Source organism: Lotus japonicus, chromosome 1, assembly GCF_012489685.1.
Source record: "Lotus japonicus ecotype B-129 chromosome 1, LjGifu_v1.2".
In the NCBI taxonomy this organism is placed as follows: Eukaryota; Viridiplantae; Streptophyta; class Magnoliopsida; order Fabales; family Fabaceae; genus Lotus; species Lotus japonicus.
In genome coordinates, this window is record NC_080041.1 from 33,612,525 (window position 1) to 33,638,889 (window position 26,365).

General features: G+C 34.1%; 3 protein-coding genes and 1 pseudogene across 4 annotated transcripts; 3 read left to right on the plus strand and 1 right to left on the minus strand.

The window, feature by feature from the left end:
* Positions 1-681: 681 nt before the first annotated feature.
* On the plus strand, positions 682-6,804 carry LOC130733496 (superoxide dismutase [Cu-Zn], chloroplastic-like; annotated as a pseudogene).
* Positions 6,805-12,424: 5,620 nt separating this feature from the next.
* On the minus strand, positions 12,425-14,166 carry LOC130734469 (probable ribosome biogenesis protein RLP24). Of its 2 annotated transcripts, none has more exons than XM_057586910.1 (5): positions 14,036-14,166; positions 13,487-13,590; positions 13,141-13,254; positions 12,928-13,064; positions 12,425-12,829 (listed from the first exon to the last, which is right to left on the minus strand). In XM_057586910.1, the coding sequence occupies exons 2-5, from the start codon at positions 13,565-13,567 to the stop codon at positions 12,655-12,657; spliced, it is 507 nt and encodes a 168-aa protein (XP_057442893.1). In that variant the 5' UTR covers positions 13,568-13,590; positions 14,036-14,166; the 3' UTR covers positions 12,425-12,654. The 2 variants fall into 2 exon arrangements, with proteins under 2 accessions (XP_057442893.1, XP_057442892.1); XM_057586909.1 differs by having other exon boundaries at positions 13,487-13,595.
* Positions 14,167-20,332: 6,166 nt separating this feature from the next.
* Positions 20,333-20,833, plus strand: LOC130733512 (uncharacterized). Its single transcript, XM_057585732.1, has one exon. It carries the CDS (start codon positions 20,333-20,335, stop codon positions 20,831-20,833), a length of 501 nt encoding a protein of 166 aa, XP_057441715.1.
* A 4,168-nt stretch (positions 20,834-25,001) lies between these two features.
* Positions 25,002-25,995, plus strand: LOC130733539 (uncharacterized). The gene is made up of 3 exons (XM_057585766.1): positions 25,002-25,295; positions 25,390-25,403; positions 25,554-25,995. Exons 1-3 carry the CDS (start codon positions 25,002-25,004, stop codon positions 25,993-25,995), a joined length of 750 nt encoding a protein of 249 aa, XP_057441749.1.
* The last annotated feature ends 370 nt before the right edge of the window (positions 25,996-26,365 follow it).

Below are 26,365 nucleotides of genomic sequence, written 5' to 3' on the forward strand. Positions count from 1 at the left end.
AAATCACTTATTCATTAACTTACTTAACTTAACTTTCTAATTCATTATGCTAACTTACTGACCTCTGACTTCTGGTTTTTTTCATTACTCTATTTCTAGCATTCCTATCTCATAATCAAGTTCAGAATCACTTAATTAAGCTGATTAATCTAGCTTAAGTTCAAATTAATTCCAAGTTTACTTGCAAATTAAGAAATTCACAAACTAAGCTAAAACTAACTTCTGATACTCTATACCTATAGTTTCCAACCTTCTGAATTCATCTAGACCATTTTTAGAAGCATATGAGTACTGTAACTACCTCAATTGGCCAGTTTTCCAATTGGCCGTGAGGTGAAATTGGGGGTTTTCACCTCAAAGCTTTATCGTCGTTCCCACTTATCCTAAAAGGCTCTACCATGTTCCAGAAGCATAAACTAATCAATTTGGCACTCTAATTCGAGGCCTGAAGCTCAACCCGATAGCATGCTCGAGTTTGAAAATTCAAATATTGGTTCTACTAATTCGTGATGATTCGAGGCTCCAAACTAGTCTAAAGCTTCCTAAAAATGTCCTAACATGCTTAAGGGTAAGTTTTGAATCGAAAACGAGCTAAAATAAGCGAGTTGCAGAAACTCACTTAGCCGGAGAAGACGGAGTTCGCCGGAGAAGACTATCGGAGGTGTCTAAATCGTCACCGCCATGCTGTTCTGGACACTAGAACTTGATCTACAGGTTATGGTGATGAGTTTGGTGCCAATGGGTGTTGCTATAGAGGTCTGGAGTGTGAGAAAAGTCGAGTTACAGGTCAGAGCACTCACCGGATTCTGGGGAATGCTCGCCGGAGTTGCAGGTTGCTCGCGGGTTTGGATTTTTCTTGATCAAAACTTCACAAAACTAACCAAGATCGAATCCTCACCCTCTCAGGAACTCATTGGACCAAAAATTACTCTCTAACACTCAGTAATTTGGGAGAATCGAAGAGAAGAAGCTTGTGAAGCTCTTCTCGGTCTCTCACTCTCTATGAGCTCTCTGGGCACTGTCTGAAGAGGCTAAGTGTTGGAATGGAATGTCTGAGGCTCAAGGGGTTCGAATGGTACCATTTTATAAGCTGTAAGTGGCTAAATTAAGCAAATCAAGATTAAGAGCTTAACCAAGTTGCACCACCTATGAAGTTGCATGCAAGCTGATTATCACAAGGTTCCAGGGGCTGCTGCAGGTGTGAACACGTCTAGGCATCATTCAGGAGGGGTTTATGGGAACTAGAAGTCATCATGGTGCTTACTATTGATGAATAGTAGTGTGTCATCATGGATGAATAGTAACCTAGGGCACCGGTTGGTCAATTATTTTATTCTGTCTTCAAGTCGGGACGAATTGGCTACTATGCTTCATCATTTCTGATTACTAAGGGCTCTCTAGCAGTGTATTTCCCCTCTAAATGCCTAATACTAACACATATTGTATACTAGGGTTGGTTCGTTGGTCCGACTATCGATCGATCTGAGACAGCATGTTACTACCGTCAAGAGATTCGATCAAAGTAGTTTCCTATCCTCATCTACTCGAGTTACTCAATTAAATGGGAGTCATGACGACCATGTCTTTGGTACTTTCAATTGTCGGGTCGATCTAATCGTCACACCGACGTTTTATCGTCGCATCGTAAATCGTGTATAGAAAATAAAACATATGTATACACAAGCACACACACATACACGCATCACACACACACACACACACACACACACACACACACACACACACACACACACACACACATATATATATATAGATATTTATACTACCTCAGGCTTAGTTAGAGTCCTAATCCTAGTCCATTCCTAGTTCTAGGGTTAATTTGTCGACTAACGGTCATCACCTGATTGGTTAGAGTGTGGGATGTTACACTTCTCCCGCCGTGGATACTCACTGCACCAATGCATTCATCTTCGTGCTTTCAATCTAGCACCACCTCGCTCATTTAGAGGATTATCTATAAGTTCAAATGTTTAATCATATCGTTTATCATGTTTTGTACGATAACAATTTTAACGGCATAAGTAGAACAATAAAAATTTCATATTTCAGGAACACTTTTTATTTATCGTCTATTCCTATGATGTTCTCCCCAAGTCAATCGTCTTACACAAAAAAGACAGTTCAATCCCCAAAAAGAAGTTGCATTCTACTGGTCAAAGTCTATCGTCTCACTCACAATGACCAATGGAAGGAAGAAGATTGTCTAAGGAACATCAATCATCTGAAGAATGGGCGCCATAGCTCAAACAAACTTGGAGAATAAGTCTTGTTGGAAGAGCACGTGATCTGACAAAGCACAATGGGCAAAGTTGCAGTACAACGTTGTCACCATCAAGTTGTCATATTTTCTCATCAACTGATAGAAGCATGACCAATGCTACCTACCAGCTGACATAATACATCTTTTGGGCAAAAGGTTTTCAACAAACAGTGTCATGCATCAAATGCAACTGACATCAAGTACACAAAAGTAATGTCTGGTCTAATGGCTAGAACTCAAAGTGCTCTACACGCTCCAACGACGGTCAACAAACCCTTAAAGCACTTGATGTATAAAAAGAGGACTTGGAGATTTTCAGAAGTAAGAAATTGAGTTTCAACGTCGATCAACTTTTATCTAAAGAAAAAGTCTTCATCAAGAAAGAAAAATAAAAGTCCCCACATCGTTTGAGAGTAATTCCTAAGAGTCAAATCTTTATACCCGACTCTATCTAGATTCAGAACTCAAAGTATACAACAGAGTCAAGTCTTATTGAACACTTTGTAGTTCTTGTGCTTAGCATTTTCTACTATCCCTCTTGGTGAAGGAGAAATCTTTAGAATATTTGTTTAGGAGAAGTCTTGTAGAATAATTGGTTGGGAAAAGTCTTGTCTAATACTTGTAAGGAGAAGTCTTCGATAATACTTGTTGGGAGAAGTCCTCGTGAAAACTTGTAGGAGAAGTCTTTGATACTTGCATAGTGAAATCTTGCTTTAGCCAAGAACTGGATGTAGCCCCATCGTTTGTGGGTGAACCAGGATATATTGTTGTGTCTCCATCGTTTATTATTTTACTCTTATATCCAGTGCACTAAACGTTTTGTGAAAAGCTTTCTGAAACAAATAAATATAAAAATTCAAAGTTTTAGAACAACACAATTCAAACCCCTTTTCTTGTGTTCTACTCTTATATTTCATTATCTTGCTTAGATTCTAGGCAAACAAACGTCATTTGTTGGAAAAAAGATAATGAAACCAGTTGGAAGCTGAACAACTTAAGAATCGTTTAAAAAAAGAGAATTTAGTGGCCGAAACCATCAAAGATGGCTTGCCGTCGCCCAACCAACTGAGGGGAACTATACACTTTGTGGTTGTTATAAGTTATAACCAACCGCTCCTAAGAAACTGCCACCATTCTTGGTTGCAAATAAACAAAAAAAAAACAGAGTAAATTAGCGAGTGCTCAATTGATGAACACATCTATAACTACTACAAAGGATAACATTTTGCCACTATTCACATTAGGGTTTTTCATAAATGTTGCGGAGGTGCACCATAAGAATCCTTTTTTGTTACTTTTTGGTTTTTTATTTGGTTTAAATTGAAGTTTTAAAATTATTAGGTTATGCTTCAAAAGCTATTTTTTGTTTGTATTTACTTTGGTTGAGTTTGGTGGAAATAATTTCATATTTTTTATTTTTAGCTCTATGTAATAATTTTTTAAATAGATGATATTTGTTAATATTTATTATGTGGATATTAATATTGATAGTATAGAGTATTCAACAAAAAAATTGATAGTATAGATTATTGTAGGCCTAAATAATAGAAATAATAAATTATGAAATTCAGTATTTAGATTATTATTAATTTGATATATGATGCGAAATTAATAATTGTGTGTCTAAATAATAGAAATAAGAAATTATGAAATTAAGTATTGAGATTAATAATCATTTTATCTAGGATATATATTTTTTAGTTAAAGAAAATGATTATGTTCCAAAAAAAAAGGGAAAATCATAGATCAAGTTCCTTATTTTTTATATTTTGTAGGTGTTCATGGAAAATTTGACAATTTAAATTTATTTTATAATATGGGATAGTTTTAAGACTTAACATTAAATTATGAAAATTTATAATACGTAACTACTTGGATGGTAATAGATATGAATTGTGAAATTTGTTTTTACTTCAATATAATTTTAGTTTTAAGACTTAATATTAAATTATGAAAATTTATAATACGTAACTACTTGGATGGTAATAGATATGAATTGTGAAATTTGATTTTACTTAAATATAATTTTTGGAATAAGAGTGATAATTAATTTGTTGTAATCAATCAGATATCTATAACTACTACAAAGGAGGGTTTCTATGGAACTATTCATTCCTGTTCATGGAGCTTTTTTTTATCTTTTGGTATTTTAAAAATATATATAGTTTACTTTTCCCGGTTTTTTGTAGAAAGACTATATGATATATTTGTTTATAGCTAATTAAGGTTACTTTTTATGCTACTTTTTCCACTCAAAAGAATGGAGGTGACTTTTGATTCTACTTTTTTCATTCGAAAGTTGTCGGAATTACTTGCAATAGAAATAACTTTGTGGGGAACTTTTTATAGGAAAAAGTTGTGCTAATGTGATGTGTGTTATTTGACCCCACGGTATGGCTATTTAAGTGTTTGATTTTTGGTTCACTACTTGTTTAGGACCACATTTTAATCCTGACAACAAAGACACACGGTGCTCCTGAAGATGAAATTCGTCATGCGGGTGACCTGGGAAACATAGTTGCTAATGTCGATGGTAATGCTTGTTTCCGTACTCTTTTTGTTTATGCTTTCTCGACCTGTTTATGTAACATTTGTTTTTTTTGTTTAATGAAATGCATGAGTCGCAGAGGCAACAATAGTGGATCAGGTGCTCTTTGTAATTTGTGTTTTAATAATAGTTGTTCTTTTGATGTATTTTTTTTCTAACCATGGTTCTTATGCCTCTGGATCTGAATTCAAATGAGCTAATCGTGTTGTTTGGCATAAAACATGCAGATTCCACTCACTTGCCCCAATGCAGTCATTGGGAGAGCCTTAGTGGTTCACGAACTTGAAGATGACCTTGGAAAGGGTTAGTTATTCCATTTTAAATATTTATTTGCCATACAATTTTGTACTGTAGATAAAATTACTGCCACAAGCTTCAGCATGTCATACTGAAGTAAGCAGTAGATGAATGAGTACTTATCCTAAGGAAGGAATGACTTGTAAATGAAATTGGTTGTTCATTTTCTCGCTGACATTTCATATCTCGCATTGTAATTGTAGCCTTGTATATTAAGTTTGGTGTGTTAATGTAACTGAGTATTTTTACTTTGGCCTCATCTGCATTTGCTTCTAATTTTGCAGGTGGGCATGAACTTAGTTTGAGCACTGGAAATGCTGGTGGAAGATTAGCATGTGGTATGAAAAAGAACAAAAAAAACTAAAACAGTTATTTCCTTTTCATATTCATCCATTCTGACATGATTATATGTTACTTGATTTATTCTGTGATGCAATGTTTGAAGATGGACAATTTTCTATAACTGATTTATTTCCATACTCTATAAAGTACGATGATTTCCTCACAAACTGGTTTCCATAAATAATGCACAGGTTTTATATGAAGCAAGCTCTGTACGTATGTAATTTTCAAAAGTTGTGCATTTAAGAGCCAATTGCTGAGTAAACTAGGCCTTGATTATAGCAGATGCATACTATCTACTGCTAAATTGAATAGACATGATTTACAGACATGTATAATGTATATATTACTAAATGTTAGTATGGACATAAATGATATAGAGAAATGATGACTCGACGAGGTTTAGAAGATCATTGTATACATGCTTTTAGACGTGTGGTAAAATTGTGGTGTTGTCCAATTAAAATAAATAAAATATCTCCCATTTCCCATTTTCTTGCCTCCTTAGTTATAAAATATTTGATGGAATTTAAATGTCACAAATATCACGCTGAATGGTCTCAACATCCTGCAATTTAAAAGTAAATTACAAGCTTGAATAATCAAATCTTTTCTGAGAGTTTATTGATTACTTTTAAACTTAAAAGAGATTAACTATGAAGCACACTTGCAATTTGCCTCAAAACATAAGATTCGGTATGAAAAAGCTTTTAGATGCACTTTTTGTTGATCATCATCTTTAGAACATTGATTATTCCATTCAATAGCTTGGCAATGGGATGGGTAGGCCGTAAGGACAAGTTTTTGCTCAAGTAAAACCCGCCCTGCATCCTTAGGATTTAAATCCTAACCTATTTTGCTAGAAAAAATTTAAAACCTGCACTGTCTCATGCCGCATTCATGAATGTTATGAATTATATTCACACATAGCTAATCACAATCTTAAAAATTAATCTATTAATTATTTCGTATAAACTGAAACAAAAGTTAAGAAAAATAATTGGTAAACAAGTGAAGGTAAGTTAACGTAATTGACTTTATCAATTATTAATATAATAACCATAATGATAACGGGTTCAACCTGCCCCCAACAGGGTGGGTACTCCTGAGTCAGGGTGAAGTTGTTAAGCTTATTTGATATTCCAATTATTAAAAGTTGTAGCTGATTTATATCTCTGCAATTTGTATACTGTTTATATCTCAATATTTTGTGTACCCTAAACTTTATGTTTCTCTTCTAATGATAATTTGGTTGTTGTGCTTGCTTGTTTGCAGGTGTGGGTGGTTTGACTCCAACATAAATGCAGCAAATGCTTTTGTAGCAGTCATGTTATGTGGATGTTTGCTTTCTTCGGTCAGTCATGTTTTAAAAAGCATGATCACCTACTGTTACTTGCTTTATTCAGTTAGCCATGTAAGCTATGAAGCTTAATGCATGTTTGGAAACATTCTATGATTAATTTTAAAGCCTAAATCAATTCTCCGGGGAGTAGCTTTTGAGTACCAGAATAGATTCTGAGGAAAAATAAACTTTTCATGCTAATGCCCTTAAAGATGTGTGTTTACTCCACAATAGTATTTCAATTCTGATGAAGTAATTGTTGTGTGAAAGAACCTAAACTGATATTGTATATTAGTATATTACTCTATTACCTGGGCCATATGTTAGCTAATGGTGAAAGCACAAAAGGTCTATGTTGAGATTTAGGGGTTTTCCTTCATTTTTTTTTATAAGCCAATTGTATTCAAATAAAGCACAATGGGTGCTTACCCAAATACAAGATAGAAAGTAACAAGATTACAGATAAAAGAAGCTACAGCAGGGACTTTGAAAAATTATCAGATATAACAAACTAGTGTACCAACCCCTAAAAAATCTAGAAAAACCGTCCCCTACAGATGAGAAAGAAATCAGTAAGCAACACACCCAACAACAACCCTTCATCCACACCAGATCAGATCAAGGATTTAAAGCAGTGGGTAGGATTTGAAACCCACTCAAAATTAGAAGCAGTCTTATTTTCCTTCATTGAAGCAGTTAATAGTGTGGAGTGTTGAATTTGGGTTTTGCCCTGATGAAATAAGACTGAAGCTGACCTTAAAATAAGTGAATAGGAAAAGGCCCAAATGGGTAAGCAAGAGCCCAACACAACCCAACAGCGAGGCTTCCATACAGATGGACCTAAAACATTCATGCATGGCTTGGCGTTGTTCTTGTATACATGAGTAAAAACTAAAAAGTTCTCTTGATTTTCTACTTCAATAATTAGGGATTGTTGACAAAAGTAATAATAGTTAGGGGTTTAAGATGAATTTGTAACATAAAAATGATTTTAAATGTTTACAAGTAAAAATATGGTGAAATTTTGATGAGATTAAAGAAGTGAGACTGGCATTTCAATGGAAGGATATTGTATTTTCAGTTTTTGGATAATATTTGAAGTTTTAATTTCATGATTTGAGCAAAGAATGTTTAAACAAGACATGACAACGGGTGGGTAACGAGCGGGTTTTTCCCTCTCCACTAAGCAACCGTCGAAAATGGGATGAGGTAGGGTGTGAATTTGAGCAAGGAAAAGATTAAAAAATGGTAATTAAATATGTGCACTAATTTATGTATATTTGTTTTTTAATTACATTTTATATAGTATTAAATAAATAAAATACTAACAACCGTGCATCGCACGGGATACCACCTAGTATTTAACATATGATTTGAGAACGATTTATGTGATCCTAAATAAATTTTTATAATACGCACACTAATTCATATAAACTGAAGACCACGTCAAATAAGAAAAGAAGTTACTAGAAATAAAACTCGTTTGTTGCACGTTTTGTTTTATTTAAAAATGGCGTAGATAATACCACGTCAGCTCTAGCCTGCCACTATGCATGCTCGTCGGAGCTCCACCCTTGGTGAGGACTAAAACCAAAATGATTGCAACTGCAGGGAGATATCAGCAAGTTTTTTCCAATGAGGGACTAAAATCAAAAGTCACTACAAACACAGAGACCAATGTGACCATTAATCCAAAAATGAAATAGGGCGAACCCATATTTTATGTCTTGTTTTGTCTTATGGTCCTTATGCAGGTTTTGACAACAATATATGGTAGACTGTAATCAAACTAGAATTTACAAAAGTAAACCAGGTCAAGCGTGTGTTTTGATTTATATTCAAGTTAACTAAAATTATATTCACATTAATGACACAAGAAACAAGGATTGACTAGAAGTATATTCAAATTGCTTTATAATGCGTGCTGACAAAAATATAAACACAAACCAATAAAAAATAGAATTTAAATCATCTCATATATATCACAATATTAAGTGCAAAATTGAATTGATCTCTATCTTTATAATTATTCAAAGCGTCTTACATATTTAATAGATATAAAGAGATATAAAAAAAAATTACATTAGAGAGTTTTCACATGAGAGGATCTTATGCCGATAAAGGTGAGATGAACATTTTACTTTTGTTTCCTTAATTAAATCAATGGATCTATTGCTTTTCTGTATTTGCATTTGGTAATTCTTTTAAAGACAATTGATATCATTCTTATGCTACTTGGTGATCTTGGTAAGTAATCAGTTTATCAACAATAATGGTTTGTTCATAAATAAAATCCACATCCATCTTGTGAGATAAAGAAAAAATAAGAGAGAATGAGAGACGTGATAACTGATATAATAAAGCTATGTTTGGCACGCTTAACTGATAAGCTAGCTTAAAGCTGAAAAGTTAGCTGAAAGCTGATAAGCTAGCTGAAAGCTGAAAAGCTACGTAATTGAAACAAAAGTGTTTGGTAAAACTAGTTGAAATTGTAAATTGACATAAAAGGACATACTTGTATAATTCTTTTTATATTTAACACTACTTTATTTTCACATTAATACCTATATGATATTAATATTTAAAATTATTATAAATATTTTAATTTCACTCAAGTTATTTATCATCTTAAAAATATAATATTAATTTTTACTTATTTAATTTTCTACATTTTATTAAATTAAATAGAATAAAATAAATAATTTGTAATTTGTAATATAAAATTATTTATTTTATTTCAAAGTAGTAATTATTTGTGTGCAGGGACAGTGTGCATATGAGACAAGTGTGATAACTGATAAGTAAATATGTTTACATATAAGGCTAAAAGGTGGAATTTTAATAAAATAATAAGAATAAAAATGAGAATATATTTAATAAGCTATAAGCTTTAAGCTTTAAGTTACCTGAGATAGCTTATAGCTTATAGCTTTAAGCTACTGAAATAAGCTCCTTCACCATACACTTTTATAGAGCTTTTAAGCTAGTCAAATAAGCTCTAAGCTAATCAAATAAGCTATAAGCTAGCTGAAATGACATGTCAAATATAACCTAAGAATAGAAGAAAAAGATAAGAAGAAAAATGTCCGGAAATAAGATGAAAGAGAAATAAGAGTGTAAATGAATCAATAACCTTGTATGAATTAAGGTGTTCTCCCTGTGGGTGTCATCATCCTTCAACTAAATATGTCATAAAATAATAAATAATAAACTTTTTTTTGCCTTTCCTTTGGTGCAAAATTCACACATTAGAACTGATAGAGGGAAGAAAAATGATGAAAGGAAAATCTAGAGAAAGTCAAGGGACCTAAATTCTCGGTCACATTTTTCGGTTACTAATTTTTTCTTCTTTTTTTATAGGCAAATGTTAGTTGTTAAAAATGTTAGTAAATTAATCTCTCATCTGGGTTCGAACCCGGGACTCTTCACCCTTCATCCCACTCAACCCTTATGTCCCTAACTCTTACAACTAGAGCTTTCATTCAGGAACAATTTTTTCTTCTTCTTAATCCTAGTCAAGAAAAACTTATTTAAGCCTAAAAATAATCCCCATATCGGCAACACCAACAAACAGATTCGTCCAATTAGGTGGACCAAATAATATATTGAACCCTAGATATGTTTATTCTAGATATGTTTAGTAAAGTCTGTTAAATTTTCGATGGCAACTTAACGGAGGGGCCCAATTTTCACAAATTAAAACATGAGGGAGCAAATTCGCTCATTTTAAACATGGGGGAGAGACTTTGCACAAAGATGAAAGATGAAGGAGCAAATGTGCAATTAAGCCTTAAAACAATTTAATGCTCACGTGACCACTTAAAAATGTCATGTGACTTTGTGTGTGTGTAGTAACTCATTTTTAAACATGTTGATCACTTTTTGAAAAACAAAATCAAGTGCATTTGCTATTGCCCACATCAAGTTTTATTGCCCTCAAGAGATTGGAAAAGTGCGATACACAACAACAGAAGAAAACAGGGTGTTGGCTTCGGTGTGACAGTTAAAAACTGAATCACCGTAGTTCAGCTCAATATACACATTTGATATATTAATTAAAAAATTAACGGTTCAGATTCAACTAACTTTAATAACTTATTTCCAATTTTACCCTCTCTTCTTCTCTAGAATGTTCTTCTCTGTCTTTCTTTTTCCTGGATTGGGATCATCTCCAGCCCAAAATCCTCTCCAGCCTCTACAGCTCATTTATAGTCATATATCAAAATAATTAATTGCTGAGATGTGTTGAGGTGAAAAAAGTAATTTGAACACTAAATTTTTTTAAGTGTGGTATACACTGCTGGAGGGTCCAGCAGTTGGAGAGGATCCAGATCCCATTTTCCTTGCCCAGCACTACCGTCGTTCAAGCTCAATGGCGAAGCCACCAACAACCATTGTTCCCTCTCGTTAAATCCCCAACCCGCAGCTCCTTCCCACCATACTGAATCACCACCGTGCAACTCTCACCCTCCGCCGAACCACCGTCCTTAACCACTGTTTGGTCCATGGTGCTGCCACCGCAGCCCTCCTTCCTCTCCTTTTCTCCTTTTCTTTTTTCTCTATAACTGTGCAAGCAATCCCCCTCTTTTTTTGCATAAAGTTTCAATTTTTCTCCATGCTTCTCTCTCTGCGTGCCTCAATTCTGGCTATTTTCAGCAAACGTTGAAAATTCACTATTTTCTTTTACATTTTGATGATAAAGGCTTCATTTTTATGCCCATTGTGTAGTTTTTCTCTCTCTACTCAATTGAAAGAGAATTAGAATTAAACAAAAAGGAATTAAAGCTCTTGTTTTTTTTTTCTGGAAAGCAAGCTCGATGTGATTCATTGTTTTGGGTTGACCATGTTTGGAAAATTGATTCAGAACAGGAACAATGTCTAGTTATCCTTCTTAAGATATTAAGCATTTGGTTGTTGAGTGCTTTTGTTTATCAGAGTTTTAGAATCATGCCCGTGTGGTTTTCAACTTTCTTTTAGCGGATGCCAGCTTTTCTCAAAAGACATTTCGTGGAAGCTTCAACTTTGGAGGGTTCTTCAACTATGTGCAAAATCTACATGCTACAAATGGTGAAATGGCTAGGTGGGGGAGAGGATCCACAGAAGGAATGAAGACTGTGGAAGGCTGGAGCAGGGGTTGGAGGCTGCGGCGGTGCATGTCGCTGGATACTAGCTAGGAGAGGCTGAGAGTAAAGGAGAAAGAAGGGAAGTGAAAAGACAAAATGGGTATTTTAGTAACTTAAGTGGGGAATAGTAACTGTATCACTGTGATTCACTTTTGAACCAACCCACCGACGACATCGTCAAGAAGCATCCTCAAGTATATGAAGCAAAAATTCAAAATTGCTTAAGGTGCAATTTCCGTCAACATACTAACTCGCATTACTGAAACAGAGACTTAATGGAATTTTTTTCAAACATGCACTAGCTAATTTCAGATTAACAATGAAAAACTGACAATGTGTATATCTTTTATGGATTTTAACTCCATGATAGCTGATTCATCAAACAGCAACAGCTAATCAGGATCAGCAATTCCAGGGTCAAGAAATGAACTCATTACCATACATTAGGAAGTAAAGCAAGGACATCAAATAACATGCTGCGTCCAAGGAGATTTTATATTTAGACAACAACTTTCTAATTTTCATTAAAAATAGTTTGTAATCTAACAGAACCAACGTCTTTAGACAACACACCAAAAGTTTGCCCAAAAATCTTGTGTGAAAATCATATCATTCACATTAATGATCCCGAAGCGGCTGGTAATTTGGACCTTAGAGGCAACTAATCTAGCCACAAATATTAAACTGGAAAAACATACATATAAGTGCAGCATTGGTAGAATCATTCTTCCATAGGATGATTCTCCACTGATTTCTGTTGGGAAACCTTGACCTTGATTGCCGGTAAAGTGTAGGACGGATCCTGTTGAAAAACAGAAGGAGCTTTGACCATGTTGATGCCCTGCTTCAACTCCTTTTCTGCCTCCCTCCGCAGTTTTTCATGTTTGCCTTGCTTCCTGTTGAAGTTTATACAAAATGTCAGCAGAGAAAGCCAAAAGAAAACAGTTTGTAAAGCTTTCGAACAGACGTGTTAAAAGTGGAGTTAAAGAACGACATTTTCTTATGGTGTGTCTCCTCCCTGATAGCTCTGATCTTAGCAATCTTAGGAATGGCCTTGAGGACATCCTCCTTAACATTCCTGTCATATCTCTCAGGTCTATTTCGCTTTCTCTCAAACTCAAAGGTTGAATCCTGAAGCAAAATATACAAGTTAAGAAGTTTGAACAAATCCAGACAGACAGATATCTATAACCAAGATGCCCATCACCTTTGTCATATCCTTTCCATGCACTCGCCTATATGCCTTGGTCCATTTTACTTTACGAGGATTCCTCTTCATTTTAAAGTTCTTGTGGCATTTGGATCTACAGAACCGAAAAATCTGCACAAAAAATGGATTCTGAGCCACTAAGGATGTGATATGGGCCTGACATTCATAAAGCATTTGATCTCATCTGATTCAACAAAGCAATTAATTTTACAAAATTACTAATTCTCAAGTAGCATTCGCATAAATGGAACAGCATTGATGAGAGACAGAAGGAAGGTAGAATTGAATTTATTCATTTGATATTTATTTTTAGATAAAAGTTGAACAAAGTTATGTAGTGAACCTTGGCATCATTACGGACAAACTGGATTCCATGTCCAGGGTATACGGTTGAAGAACAAAACCAGCATTTCTCCAACCTCATTGTGCCTCCAAACTAAAACAGCACTTTACTAGAAGAAAAAGAAAATGATAGTAAGGTATAAAGTATTATAGCAATTAGAAGAAACATAGTGTTAGCATCTACTTATATCATCAAATTACTGGAAGCATAATAACAATATCAAAGAATATAAACCACTACCACATGCACCAGAAATCAATTAGTGGACAAATAGCACCCAATAGACCCTATCCCCTAAAGTAGAATTTACAGAAAATCAACAAAAATAAATCATAAAACTGACAATAAGAGTCATGTTTTAATTAACTATAACAAAATATATCAGTCATACAGTCTGATCAAACACGAATTAATCCCAGTGTTATCAATATCATAGATATAACACAAAGTTCAATAGATATGAGATAGCCTTTGGGAGATGAGAGAGAGAGGGTCGTGTAAAGTGACTGTGAACAGAGGACGTAGAAACACGAGAAAATTGCAAAGCACCTGAGAGATTGAGACGCGGTCGCCGGTAGTCGCGCGGCTGCAGGTGGCCGGAGGTGGTTTGGGCAGCAGCTATGGGAGTAGTGAAGGTGAGAGATACTGAGAGAAATTCGGTGGAATTAGGGTTCCTATTTTTTTTTTTGGGGGATTAGTGGCTTAAATATGGACTTTGGGCCATTAAAATTCATGGGCCCTTTGCACAGATTTTTTTTTCAAACAACTAGTGTTTTTTTACCCGCGCGTTGCACGGGGAATATGTCTATTGTATTTTATACGTCAATTAATACGTTGATTTTTAAAATATATTAAACAACAGATGAAATAGAAGAGTTTGAAATGCGAAGCAAAGTGGACAAAATGACTTCTTTTTAAGCCTGATCCAGATCAACAGGAACTCGTTTGACATTCGTCATAAACATGAAGAAGACAATAGCACAAATCATAGATATAAGGAATTACCAACATATTAAACAACAGATGAAATAGAAGAGTCTGAAATGCTAAGTAAAGTAGTCAAAACGTCTTAAATTGAAACTTTGTTGCATAGATTGAAATTCGTGCAATTGATTAACTAATAAAAGATTGGTTAACGAAATCTCAAATACTGCAAAATATATAAGGGACGGTTTAATGGTGGCTAATAAACAATTGCTGAGTTAATCTACAGTGAACGCGATTATGCGTGTTCGTTTCCACTCATATGTTCTAAAAAATTTCTTGGTAGACAACATTGCGCGTGGAGTTTGAAACCACCCCTTGTTATATATTTCACCCTTGAGAGAGCCACATACAACTGTCCATGAGTAAACACATGTCTCGAAAGGTACAAATCCACATGAGAAAGTGTCTGACACTGGCTCTTGTTTATAGTCATTGCGAAGCATAAAGTCACTGGGAATTGCCTTAGAGAGAATTTGAAGGGAAGACCAGAGTCAGAAGGTGTTAAGGTTATTATTGGAATGTAATATGTTTTACCCAACCTAATTCCTCGGTAAATATTTACCGAGGCCACTTTGCATGACGGATACAATTTCGTCGCTAATTCCATCGCTAAATTTTTAGCGACGGAATTTTCCTTACTTAGCGACGGATTTTGTTCCTCGCTAATTTGCTTTTTTTAGCAGTGGTAGTGGGTTTTATATTTTGTTACTCTTGTTTTGATTTTATATTGTGGTTTCAGCCACAAAAGGATATGTGCGTGTGACAAACCTCTCTTTTGGAACTCAATGGTGTACATTTCTAAAAAAAATATAAAATCTCAAAAACAACTCATTATCTACAAAACTCGAAGGTTATTAGTAAAATTGTTTATTGGAAAGTCAAGGTCTAAAAATCGTGAATACGACATACCTTGCATCAAAAGCACTGAATATTTTTCCTTTTCTTAAATCATACATGAATCTATCAAGCTTCATTTTAAAAAAAATAATAATTGCTATGAATTAAGAAATGTTAGGACGTTAAAAAAATGTCAAGGATTTTTTAAAAATGTTGAGTTAATTATTCCATTAAAAATAATTGGGTTATAGTATTATTTTAAAATAGGGTTTTTTAAAAATGTTGAGTTAATTATTCCATTAAAAATAATTGGGTTATAGTATTATTTTAAAATAGGGTTGTGTTATGTGTATGTGTAATCCCTTTACTAAATCTACAAATATATTAATTAATTATTGAACCAATATATTATAGAAATCATTTTTTAGGGAGTAAAAAAAGATTTTTTTGAAACATGAGTAAAAAAAAATTACTGTCTAATTAAATAGTGCAAAGTAGTAGTATATTATTAACCCAAAAAAAAAAAACTCGCTTAAATCTGAATGCTATTAATGTTCTTTTCGTTTCCCAGTTATAGTAGTTGTGTTATCTTTCTTTTCTTTTCTAGTTGTATTGTCTTTGTTTTCTTTGTATTTGCTAGTGATGGGCTTTTGCTGCTTGTACGGTGCTTTGGGTGGTTTTAACCACTCATGCTTTATTATTAATATATAACTTGTTTATTCTCAAAAAAAAATCTGAATGACATTTATTATGATATTTATTCCCGTAAAAAAAAATACTCGCATTCCGCAACAATAATTTTAAATAAGTATTTAATGTATGATAAATGGAAACAATATAGAATCAACCGCAGTCCGCAACTAATGAGAAATTCTGCCAAGTTCACCTAGCAACCATCAAATCTCTGCGTGTCCATGATAGTTTTGTGGACCCTTAGCATCAGATCATCTCCATTTTCCTAGAATTAACATTGAATAAAAATAAGATAAATTAAGAAAAAATCAAGAAATAAACAACTTAAATACTAATCAAATCTAAAATTTAAAAAAGTATTAATTAAAGATAGATAAAAACTGTCAAAATCTAGCAAATCACAATAAAAACTCATAAAATTATGAATTAAATAAAAATCCGAAAATTCAATAAAAATACCATAAAAATCAATTGATACTCTAAAAATACATCAAAAATAAATTAAAAGACCCAAGATAAAATCAAGAAATAAAAAACCTAAATCTCTAATCAAATATAAAATTTAAAAATGTACTAATTAAAGATAGATAAAAACTACAAAAATCTAGCAAATCACAATAAAAACTCATAAAATCCTTAATTAAATAAAAATTCGAAAATTCAATAAAAATGCCATAAAAATTAATTAATACTTTTTTTTTCAATATTAAATCTGCATGAAGATTTTTTTCTAGAATGTTTTGCCACCTGACACCCCCATATCATCCCAAAAAAATATATACAAATTTTGTTTTTCTTGACTTTGAAATAAATATTTTTATTACATATTTTTTAAAACACTGTTAAATCTGCATTAAAAAAAATTTTCTTAACTTTGAAATACATATTTTTTAAAACACTATGAAATCTGCATTTAATTTTTTTTCTAAACTTTGAAATACATATTTTTACATATATTTAAAAAAACAGCATTCACGTTACATTTTTCTTTTTAATATTTGGGAATATTTTATTTATATTTAAATATCATAACCTATTAAATGTGATCAATTTTTTTGCAGGAAATATTTGACATTTATAGTGAAAAAACTCAACTGCTAATTTTATGGAGATTTAAAATTATTTCATCTCATAGTAATAAATAACATTAAATATATTAATATAAATATGAAATTAAAAAAATTTAATCATTCAAAATTATTTGTAGGTAAAATATTATATCTTACTTAAACTTTAAAAATATAAATGGTTGAATATAAAATTATGAATTAGACATTTAATTAAAGTAAACTATTTTTCAATTTGAACAATCATGCATGATTGAGGTCATTTATTTACCATTTTTTTCTTCAAGTTGTTGGGCGTTTGGTTTAAAATGCAGGCTATTTTTCCTCTGCCCTTGGCACTTGGTTCTTTCCAATAACATCGGTGAAAATTATGGAAAATGTTAATTTGTATGAATGTTATGCAAACAAATACTTATCATTGGTTAAAATTTCCTTATCCTGCGACATTCATCCTTATTTTCCTGCAAAAGCTAATTTTAATTGATGGAAATTAAAATTCATGTGTTTCTCCCAAAAAAAAGTGAATCAGGATATACAATAGAAATTTTCAAATAGTCATATTATATAATTGCAAAAGAAAAAAAAACATTGACAGTGAATATAAGAAAGAAAACAACTATAACTGTACCGTTGCATGTGGTATAAGATCAGAAATAACAAACCTTTGAACCAAAGACATTTTTGAAGAAGATTGATGAAGAAAAAATATATATAGAACATTGTGCATTAGAAAAAAAGAAGAAAAAAAATCTCAATTGTAAAGATGACAGTATATAAGGAACAAACCTTTGGTCATTGCATGTTAATGGGGAAAAGATGAGCAGCGAAGAGAACTTTTTTTCATGTTATGAGAGAAAAATATATATACAATCATGTATTAAATAGGATAAGAAATTAAATAGAGTGATAGAGGGTCATCTGTTGAAAAAATTTACTCAATAGAAGATAAACACCTAAATCTCTTCTCCCTCTTTTGGTATGACCCATTTTTTTTTCTTCCTCACACTGTATATTGCACACTTCAGTGCTTGACACAATTTATAGCCCTCTTATAAAAAAAATTGATATCGTGGTCAATCTATAAAAAAATTGTCTTAAATTACTATAATTAAATTATATGTACATAATTTATAGCATCATAATAAAAAACATTAAAAACTCATTGTCAATTTAAAATATTTTATCTTAAATTACTATAATTAAAGAGATGAGAATTTTATTTTGATACAAAATCATGTTCATCTATTATCTATATCTAAAAAAATATTCTTTTAGTATAATGAGATCATTGCGGAAAATACCCAAAGGGAATAAAAAATAAAAAAACTCCAATTATTTTTAATATTTTCGAATATGTGATATTTTCATGTATCATATTTTTCTATTTTGTGATTTCTGAATATGTGTTTTATTTTTAATATTTGAAATAATTTATTTTTGATTTTGTCATTTTTGAATAAGTGTTTCAATTTTAATCTTTAAAATTATTTTTCAATTTTTTGATTTTTAAAAAGGTTTATTATTTAATCAAAATAGTTGCATACATAAATTTCATGTTATCTACATCCAAGATCTCAAGTAGATATGTTAAAATTTTAAAAAATAATAATATTGATGATGATTCGAAAATCCTTTTTATTATATTGATGATTAGTTCTTTATTAAATTTTTTTGAAATATATAGATGATGATTCAAAACTTTTTTTTATTATATTGATGTTCACGCACATCAATGGTGAATTATTTCGTGGCTACTATTTTTGTATCAAATATTGTTAATTTTTTTATTGTTATAATACATTAGAAAATAAGTTAAATAGTAAATATAGATTTCATTTACTGTAGCTTAACCTATATTCCATGAAACTTTTATTTAGTCCATCAAATATAAATGATATTCTAAAGGTTTATTATATTTGAGTCATTTTTATAATTTTCAAATATATATTTCTCATATTTTATAATTTTTTCTTTATTAATTACTAATGATATCAAAGAATATAAACCACTACCGCATGCACCAGAAATCAATTAGTGGACAAATAGCACTCAATAGACCCTATCCCCTAAAGTAGAATTTACAGAAAATCAACAAAAATAAATCATAAAACTGACAATAAGAGTCATGTTTTAATTAACTATAACAAAATATATCAGTCATACAGTCTGATCAAACACGAATTAATCCCAGTGTTATCAATATCATAGATATAACAAAAAGTTCAATAGATATGAGATAGCCTTTGGGAGATGAAAGAGAGAGGGTCGTGTAAAGTGACTGTGAACAACGTAGAAACACGAGAAAATTGCAAAGCACCTGAGAGATTGAGACGCGGTCGCCGGTAGTCGCGCGGCTGCAGGTGGCCGGAGGTGGTTTGGGCAGCAGCTATGGGAGTAGTGAAGGTGAGAGATACTGAGAGAAATTCGGTGGAATTAGGGTTCCTATTTTTTTTGGGGGGGGGGGGATTAGTGGCTTAAATATGGACTTTGGGCCATTAAGATTCATGGGCCCTTTGCACAGATTTTTTTTTTCAAACAATTTGGGGAATTTCTGTCATTTCCCGTTATTTCCACCATAACCGAACCGCAATGCCACACATTGTTTGTGGCGGTATGTCGAAAACCCGCCATAGAAAAACGGCATGGCCGATATTTAACAACAGTGATTAATCCTTAAGTAGAAATTCAGGAGGAAATATTTGTCATATGTTAAATATATGCTCTAGTTTTTAGGAGATAGTAGGTAACTGATCAATTATGCAAATCATGGGAATAGTGGCTCTTATTTAGTAGGTGTTTAGTTATGTTTTTTTTAAATACCTGTTGTAGTGTTGAGTGAATGATAAGTTTCAGTTTCAAATCTTCTAATATTATTCTTTTGTTTATGTTTTACACGTTCAAACAGTGGTATCAAGAGCCAAAGTGAGAGAGACAAAATACGTAAAGGAGAGGAAAAGAGCTCTTCCTCATTTTTTCTACAGAAGTCTTCCATTACAACTACAATTCCTCGATTTTGGTGGTCACTATGACCACTGGAGCATGCCGATGGAAAATGTTTTAAGATTTAAGGAGTATTGGCAAGTAGTTGAAATGGTGTAGCAACACCAGAAGAAGGCGTACAACTTACTGCAACACAGCATAGAGAGCTTGATGCGATGAAGTTGAAAGACTTGAGAGCAAAAAATTACTTTTTCAAGCCATTGATCGCTCTATCCTGGAAACCATTATTTGCAAATAAACTTCCAAGGATATTTGGGGTTCAATGAAGAAGAAATACGAAGGCTCCACAAAAGTCAAACGTGCTCAACTTCAAGCTTTAAGAAGGGACTTTGAAACTCTACAAATAAAGGAAGGTGAGTCAGTTACTAGCTATTGTACAAGGGTCATGACAATTGCAAACAACATGCGAGTTCATGGAGAAAGTATGGGATACACCCTTATCGTTGAAAAAATTATACGCTCACTCGCACCAAAACTTGACTATGTGGTGTGCTTAATTGAAGAATCCAGTGACACTGATGAACTCTCCCTTGATGAGCATCAAAGCTCATTGCTGGTTCATGAACAAAACAAAAAAAACATAAGTTCAACAACGGAGGAGCAAGCATTGAAGGCCTCTTCCAATACTAATACTCATTCCTCAAATTTTAGAGAAAGGGGAAGAGGTAGGGGTAGAGGAAGAGGAGAACATGGAAACAGAGATGTTGACAAGAATCCAAGGGCAAATATTACAAGCAAAGGCAGAGGGACAAATCCAAGCTAGAGTGCTTTAGATGTCACAAATTTGGCCACTATGCTTCTGAATGCTACTCTAGGCTGCCTAACGACAAAGAAAAGGGAGAAAGTTTAAACCTTATTGAAAATAAGGAAGCTGTGTTGATGGCCACTCTAGCGGAAGAAACTGGGTCAGATATTTGGTATTTGGATACAGGTTGCAGTAACCACATGAGTGGAAGTAAGTCTTCTTTTTCTTATTTAAATGAAGATTTTCATTCTACTATGAGTTTTGGTGACTCCTCTTCTATAGAAGCAATGGAAAAAGGTGATATCAAGATAAAAACCAAGAATGGTTTTGTGGAAACAATATCAAATGTGATGCATGCTCCTGCTTTAAAAAGTAATTTATTGAGTGCTAGTCCATTACAAGAGAAGGGTTATGTTATCACCATTCAGAAGGGAGCTTGTGAAATTTATGATCCTATTAGAGGTGCCATAGCAATTGTCCAAATGAGTTCAAACAGATTGTTTCCATTGTAGATTGAAAGTATTCAGACTTGCTTTATGGCTGATAAGGCAGATCCATCATGGTTGTAGCATTTTCCATTGAGTTTTGAAAGGATTGTTGTTCTATCCTAAGAACATTGAATGGGGGTAGAGTACCTAAAGTGTGAGGAAAGTGATATGAGTGTTTGAGAGAGAGAAGTTCTAACCGCTAGAGAGAGAGAATAACTGAATTTCAATCTGAATATTTCTCAAATGAGCCAAGAGTCCCTTACAATTGGTTACCGTCCCCTATTTATAGGTGTGGAGTTGGGCTTGGCACTGCTAATGTATCTTAATGGGCCAGTTGGGCCTCGGGGAGAGAGGCCCAAGTCCCTGGCGCGCTCCCCGCCTAAGGCCAAATGCCCCTGGGCGAGGGACCTTGGGGTCTTGCCCAGTCCACAAGACACCGAGCTCGAAGCATGAGAGCTAAGTGTGTCTTTAAGCAGAAAAAACTCAAGGCCAAAACCATAAGAAACTAACCAATGCTAAAACCTAAAGCGTTTAGCAAAATGAGCAATAGTAGCCAACATGGCCTGGTGAGTAAAGCTTTTAAAATCTATATTTTAGACTTCTTGTTGTGTTCCCCCTTTCCCGGGCGAGCAGAGTCCACAAGCAGTATTGTGTCAATGACATTTGGTCCGCTCGCCCCATCACTGCTACGCACGTGCTTTGAATCGTGACACTTTTGACATGTGTCGAGTCTTCGCCACGCGTCGCGCCTTGAAGTAGCGCTAAGGTCAGCAAATCCCCCAAATCCCAACTACTGCCTTTGAGATGTCTCTTCGAATCTTTGCGAAGCCTAACAACCTGAATTTAAACCAATAGGCTTCAACTATGGTAACTTTTCATTTAATGCGTCCTTCCCACTCCCCAAAATCCCGCAACTGCCATCATATCATTTCCTGACGTCATGGGGCACGATTCCCCACTTTTCCTCCATGTCTCACAACAACTTCCCTTAGCTTCTCCTCACACGTTTCCTTCCAAACGTCATTCCAAGCTTAAAAAGGTGTTGATCTTTTGTTTCCCGCACCTTGCGCGAACTCTCTCCATAGTTCATTGCTGTGGCTTTTGCGGCTTTCTGCTCATCATCCCTTTTTCGGCTAACCCTCGCACATCAGAATAACCTTCACCCCTCGTACCCTTTTCATAATGACACCAAAACGTCAGACCAAAAATCCTAAGCGCAAAGTTACTATCGCCACTCCCCTGCGATGCGTTCCTCCCGTTGTCTCGCCCCCTCCGGGAGGGGCTCCCCTCAAAGAAGAAGAAATCATTGGCTTCCGGACGAAGACCTGGGAATCGCTGAAAACTCCCGCCATAGGGGCTTTGCCCGCCGGAACGATGCCTAACCAACGATCCAGCATAGAGAAGGAGTCATCCATTTGGGAAATTTCTTCAGAATCTGGCGGGTTTTGCCACGAAAAACCCCTTGACAATCTTATGTACTACGGTGTCTGCACAACCTCTGAACGCCCTTGGATCCGTCCTCAAGACAACTACGTGGGTGCTGACCATTTCTTCTACGCGTACGGGTATATGTTCACGAGCTTGGGCATCAAATTTCCTTTTTCCCTCTTCATTTGCTCCGTGCTCCATAGCATCAATGTTGTCCCTAGTCAACTTCATCCCAACAGTTGGGCTTTTTTGCGATGTTTCGAGATCCTTTGCGATGCAATTCAGCAAGATCCTGAACCTTCCCACTTCTTTTATTTCTACCGTGTGTCTGCTCCACCGTCGCCACCACGCAGCTGGGTTTCCCTGGAAGCCAGAGAGGGTCGCCAGCGCATTAACCCTCTCTGGCCCACCATTACCGTTGGCTTGGCTCGGAAGTTCTTCAGGTTCGTAGTGTCCCCCGAGTATCCCGAGGTTTTCACCCACAGGGATGGCACTGCCTGATTTCCCCTCTACTGGACCTAGGAAGTGTGCCAAGTAATCGACCCGCCCGGGGACTCCCTGACCCCTGAAGACAAAGCTGTCATCGATTTCCTGGCCAGACTTCCGGTTTTAGACTGCGCCCGTGTGATTGGTAAATCCTTCTTCCTTATTTATTTCGTGTTTTTCATTTCCTGCTAGCTTATCCTTGCCTCTTTTTGAAAAGCTAATTGCTTGTTAATCACACGAATATGATTTTGGTCCATTAGGTTTTTTTTTTTACTATTTAAAAAAAATGTAATCACATGGATATGTTTTGGTCATATCCGTTGTATTTTTTTCTGTTTTTTTTTTAAAGTGTAATCACACGGATATGTTTTTAGAATGCATTTATAGTTTTTTACATAAGACTTTATGGATATGTTTTTTTTTACTAAATTGTTTTAAAAAAAGTGTGATCACACGAATATGTTTTTTCTAAAAAATATATTGATTGGTTTTTAAAAATTATGCTTTGGTGTAACCAAATTTTTTTTTTATGCTTTGGTCAAATACATTGTATTTTTTACTAATTTTTTTAAAAAAACATGTAATCCAAAGTGTAATCACAGGGATATGTTTTTTTAAAATATATTGATTGGTTATTATAAAATATAATATTGAAGAACTCCATGTTCAAAAAATTAAGAACCAAATTGAAATTGAATATGTATTCAAAGTTAAGAAAAAATAAAATATTTACGGATGGATGGGGGTGTACACATATTTTATATTAATGCAGATTTAATATTGAAAATGTATTAAAAGTTAAGAAAAAACAAAATCTTACAGATTTAATATTGAATATGTATTCCCTTTCAAAAAAAAAATATTGAATATGTATTCAAAGTTACTAAACAAATTTGTTATATGCTGTGATTGATTGAAAAACAAAATTTGTTTTTTTTATGAGGATTTAATATTGAAAAACAAAATTTGTATATTTTTTATTGAGATGATATGAGGGTGACACGTGGCAAAACCTTCTAGAAAAAAACCTTCCTTTAGTATATTATATAGATAGATATTGATTTGGGGAATTTCTGTCATTTCCCGTTATTTCCACCATAACCGAACCGCAATGCCACACATTGTTTGTGGTGGTATGTCGAAAACCCGCCATAGAAAAACGGCATGGCCGATATTTAACAACAGTGATTAATCCTTAAGTAGAAATTCAGGAGGAAATATTTGTCATATGTTAAATATATGCTCTAGTTTTTAGGAGATAGTAGGTAACTGATCAATTATGCAAATCATGGGAATAGTGGCTCTTATTTAGTAGGTGTTTAGTTATGTTTTTTTTAAATACCTGTTGTAGTGTTGAGTGAATGATAAGTTTCAGTTTCAAATCTTCTAATATTATTCTTTTGTTTATGTTTTACACGTTCAAACAGTGGTATCAAGAGCCAAAGTGAGAGAGACAAAATACGTAAAAGAGAGGAAAAGAGCTCTTCCTCATTTTTTCTACAGAAGTCTTCCATTACAACTACAATTCCTCGATTTTGGTGGTCACTATGACCACTGGAGCATGCCGATGGAAAATGTTTTAAGATTTAAGGAGTATTGGCAAGTAGTTGAAATGGTGTAGCAACACCAGAAGAAGGCGTACAACTTACTGCAACACAGCATAGAGAGCTTGATGCGATGAAGTTGAAAGACTTGAGAGCAAAAAATTACTTTTTCAAGCCATTGATCGCTCTATCCTGGAAACCATTATTTGCAAATAAACTTCCAAGGATATTTGGGGTTCAATGAAGAACAAATACGAAGGCTCCACAAAAGTCAAACGTGCTCAACTTCAAGCTTTAAGAAGGGACTTTGAAACTCTACAAATAAAGGAAGGTGAGTCAGTTACTAGCTATTGTTCAAGGGTCATGAGAATTGCAAACAACATGCGAGTTCATGGAGAAAGTATGGGATACACCCTTATCGTTGAAAAAATTATACGCTCACTCGCACCAAAACTTGACTATGTGGTGTGCTCAATTGAAGAATCCAGTGACACTGATGAACTCTCCCTTGATGAGCATCAAAGCTCATTGCTGGTTCATGAACAAAACAAAAAAACAGAAGTTCAACAACGGAGGAGCAAGCATTGAAGGCCTCTTCCAATACTAATACTCATTCCTCAAATTTTAGAGAAAGGGAAAGAGGTAGGGGTAGAGGAAGAGGAGAACATGAAAACAGAGATGTTGACAAGAATCCAAGGGCAAATATTACAAGCAAAGGCAGAGGGACAAATCCAAGCTAGAGTGCTTTAGATGTCACAAATTTGGCCACTATGCTTCTGAATGCTACTCTAGGCTGCCTAACGACAAAGAAAAGGGAGAAAGTTTAAACTTTATTGAAAATAAGGAAGCTGTGTTGATGGCCACTCTAGCGGAAGAAACTGGGTCAGATATTTGGTATTTGGATACAGGTTGCAGTAACCACATGAGTGGAAGTAAGTCTTCTTTTTCTTATTTAAATGAAGATTTTCATTCTACTATGAGTTTTGGTGACTCCTCTTCTATAGAAGCAATGGAAAAAGGTGATATCAAGATAAAAACCAAGAATGTTTTTGTGGAAACAATATCAAATGTGATGCATGCTATTGCTTTAAAAAGTAATTTATTGAGTGCTGGTCCATTACAAGAGAAGGGTTATGTTATCACCATTCAGAAGGGAGCTTGTGAAATTTATGATCCTATTAGAGGTGCCATAGCAATTGTCCAAATGAGTTCAAACAAATTGTTTCCATTGTAGATGGAAAGTATTCAGACTTGCTTTATGGCTGATAAGGCAGATCCATCATGGTTGTGGCATTTTCGCTATGGCCACTTAAGCTTTAGCGGATTTAAGACCCTAAAACAGAAAAATATGGTGACATTCCTTCCTCAAATTACCATTCCTTCCCAAGTTCGTGAAGAATGTGTTGTTGTCAAACAACATGGATCCTAATTTCCCAAAGAAAAGTCCTAGAGAGCAAAGGGTGTCTTGGAGCTACTACATTTCGATATTTGTGGTCCAATAAATCCATCTTCTTATGGAGGTAAAAGATACTTAATTTGCTTCATTGATGACTTTTCAAGAAAAACTTGTGGTTATTTTTTACCGCAAAAGTCAAAAGCTTTCT